Source organism: Coffea eugenioides, chromosome 9, assembly GCF_003713205.1.
Source record: "Coffea eugenioides isolate CCC68of chromosome 9, Ceug_1.0, whole genome shotgun sequence".
Classification (NCBI taxonomy): Eukaryota; Viridiplantae; Streptophyta; class Magnoliopsida; order Gentianales; family Rubiaceae; genus Coffea; species Coffea eugenioides.
Genome location: NC_040043.1, coordinates 35,027,395 through 35,030,301, shown reverse-complemented (window position 1 = coordinate 35,030,301; position 2,907 = coordinate 35,027,395). Strand labels below are relative to the sequence as shown.

General features: G+C 42.7%; 1 protein-coding gene across 1 annotated transcript; it reads right to left on the bottom strand.

Annotated features, from left to right (window-relative positions):
- Nucleotides 1-490: 490 nt before the first annotated feature.
- On the bottom strand, nucleotides 491-847 carry LOC113782477 (DNA-binding protein HEXBP-like). The gene has a single exon (XM_027328368.1). The coding sequence runs from the start codon at nucleotides 845-847 to the stop codon at nucleotides 491-493; it is 357 nt and encodes a 118-aa protein (XP_027184169.1).
- Nucleotides 848-2,907: the final 2,060 nt, after the last annotated feature.

Here is a 2,907-nt window from a genome sequence, read left to right as displayed (position 1 = left end):
CTTTGAAAACAATATCCTAAAATTCGGTGTATCACAATCTCCCCTCCTTAAAAGAATTTCAATTTCAAAATTCATACCTTTACTTCAAACATTCCCAATATTTCTTCGGCATTCTGTTCTTCCTTGTTGAACTTGTTATCACGTAAATCGTGCATTCTTAATCTTTTCACAAGTTAAGGGTTGGAATACTCTAATACTTCATTAAGGAGTTCATCATTACTAGTAAAGATCACCTCAAGAAATTTGTCACTTTATGTATTCCAATCCAAGAACCAACCATGTAATCCTTATCTCAAAGTCTCAATGGTCTTTACGTATTCTCAATGAACTGATGTCTCGTAGATCGAATTCTATAAGATCTTAACAGCATAATAATTCAGTTGTACTCAGCCTTAATGCTAGTAATCGTTCAAAATGATTAGAAAGAAACCTCAATACAATGGAAGATAGGGAGTGTACCTTCGATCACTGCCAATGGGTCAGTCACCTCTTAATGTTCCATTGCATAGGCCCTTCCCGGCACTTTCGGTCGATTACCCATTGCATTGATCGGCTTAGAAGTGCTTTCTTCTGTCCTTGGAAAATTTCCTTCTTTTGACAGGTGAAGGCACTGAGCAATCAAGTGCTTAGCACTACCACATCGGTAGCATTTCCGATCTTTCCCTTTCTTCCAACAATTATCTCCCATGTAGTTAGCAGCCCCACAAAACCCACATGTCATTCTGGGTCCTGATGTCGGACCTCCACGTGAGGTACCTCTCTGGGTCTCTCTCCCTGCTTGACCTTTCTCAAAATTTCCCTGATTCGGGATCCCTGCTGATCGTGAACCACCGACTCCTTGGTCCATCTTAGATGGTGCCTCGCTCCTCGAGCTCTGTCCATCAATATAATTGCTTGTGTAAGGTTGTCTTGTTTTCCTATCATGAAAAGTCTTTACTTGACTCTTAGCATTTTCAATTCTTTGTACTTTTTCAATAGCTTGACTATATGTCTCCAATTGAGCAGCCACCAGTGCCTCTTGAATCTCCACATTCAAGCCTTGGACAAACCGACGAATTCTCTTCTGATCTTTCAGTACTAAATCCGGAGCAAAACGAGAAAGTTTGGTAAACTGTGTCTCGTACTCCGCCACACTCAAAATCCCTTGACGCGGTCGTATAAACTCATCCTCCCGCCTTTCTTGAACAAGTGGCGGTAAGTACTTCTCATTAAACTCACGGGTGAAATTAACCCATGTTCATGGGGTCTGCTCTCTATCCCATTTGGCTCGAATCATATTCCACCAGGCTCGAACCGCCCCCTCAAACTGAAAAATGGCGAAAGCTATCTGCCATTCCTCCGGGTATCCTAATGCAGCGAATATATCTAACATTCAATCCAACCAACTTTCCGCTATGTTAGGGTTAGGTCCACCCAAAAATTTTGACGGTAGAAACTTCTGGAACCGTTCAAAGACACGGTCCTCTCCCTCATGATTTTCGGGATGCTGTACCTGGCCTTGACCCTATTGGTTGACCATTTGTTCTAACAAATCAGCCATTCGCTATATAGCTGTAGTTACTTGGGTCTCGGCTTGTCTATTCGCATTTTCATTGGTTATCTCTTCGATTCCTTGTTCTCGTCCTTTACCCCCACCTCGACCATGGGTCTCCATTTGATTGTTTATAACTTCCATAATTGGAACAAAATATGATACGAGTTCAAAGCATTGAAACTTATAAAATGCACAAAATAACCAAAATATCAAAATATCATACACTAAACTATATACATATATATACAATTCACGCCAAAAGTATGTACATAGGCTACATAACAGCCAACATCCAACCAATACAAAACATGTTAGTTCATGAGCACACCGGCTCCAAAAAGTGTCAACAAAACAAGTCAGAGTAACGGCCCTAGCGGAAATCCCCTATAGAGCCCATAGAGTCTATCGCATCCATCGTTCCCGCGCCGCCAGCCCTAGGTGTTGCCTCTGCAGCCACATCCAAGAGAAGCTCACAGTCTCGCATAATACCCTGGACTCTCTCTCTCATCTGCCCCTTCAAAGCGAAGAGATGGCGGTGGGTCTCCTCAAGCTGACGATCGAGAGTATACGTCCGCTCCTCCTCACCTCGTAATCCCGCCTCGAGGTCACGCAGATGCATGGCCTGTTCATGGCCCACTCCTCTGGCCTCCTCCAACTATACCCTCAGAGTGTCAATCGCCTTACCTAGGCGACAACGCTCGTCATCGATAGTCATAATAATCTCGTCAGGGTATCCATATGTATGTCGACACTCACACGGTCAATTCTTTCGATCGAAAAGAGAATACAACCTATAGGGTTCCTGAATCCTCCTCCGATATCTAAGGACTCGTCGGCGCACCACTTGATTCACCGGTCCACCTACACTCTTGGCTCTTACTGCAGCATCGCTAGGTCCACCATTATCGCTAGGTCCACCGGTATCGTTAAGTCTACCAGCCTCCATACCTACACAACAAAACATAACTTAATCAATTCTCCGACATTTTATCTTAATAAATACGATTCAATTTAAATGCAATCGAATACTTATGTGTCCTATTACTTATTTTTTAACTGCCCAAATCCTCCAACCTAGGCGCTCTGACACCACCTGTGACGATCCCACTGTACCCAGAGGCCTACCAAAGGAGTTAGCGGATTGTCTGCCTAGCTCGCGCCAAGACTCGATACCAAAAATGAGAAAATACATTTCACGCTAAAAGAAAGTTCTATTTATACTATTACATCTTCAAAAGTTGAATACACTATTACATCAAGGCATACACACCACTAGTACCAAACAATAAACCCTAGAGAAGCTGCTAACTATAACCACCACAATAAATATATACATCTTACTAATCAACTTATAACAAGTACTAGGGCAAAAT

Excerpts from the sequence above, each read along its gene's own strand:
- LOC113782477 (XM_027328368.1), bottom strand. The coding sequence starts at position 847 with ATGGACCAAGGAGTCGGTGGTTCACGATCAGCAGGGATCCCGAATCAG.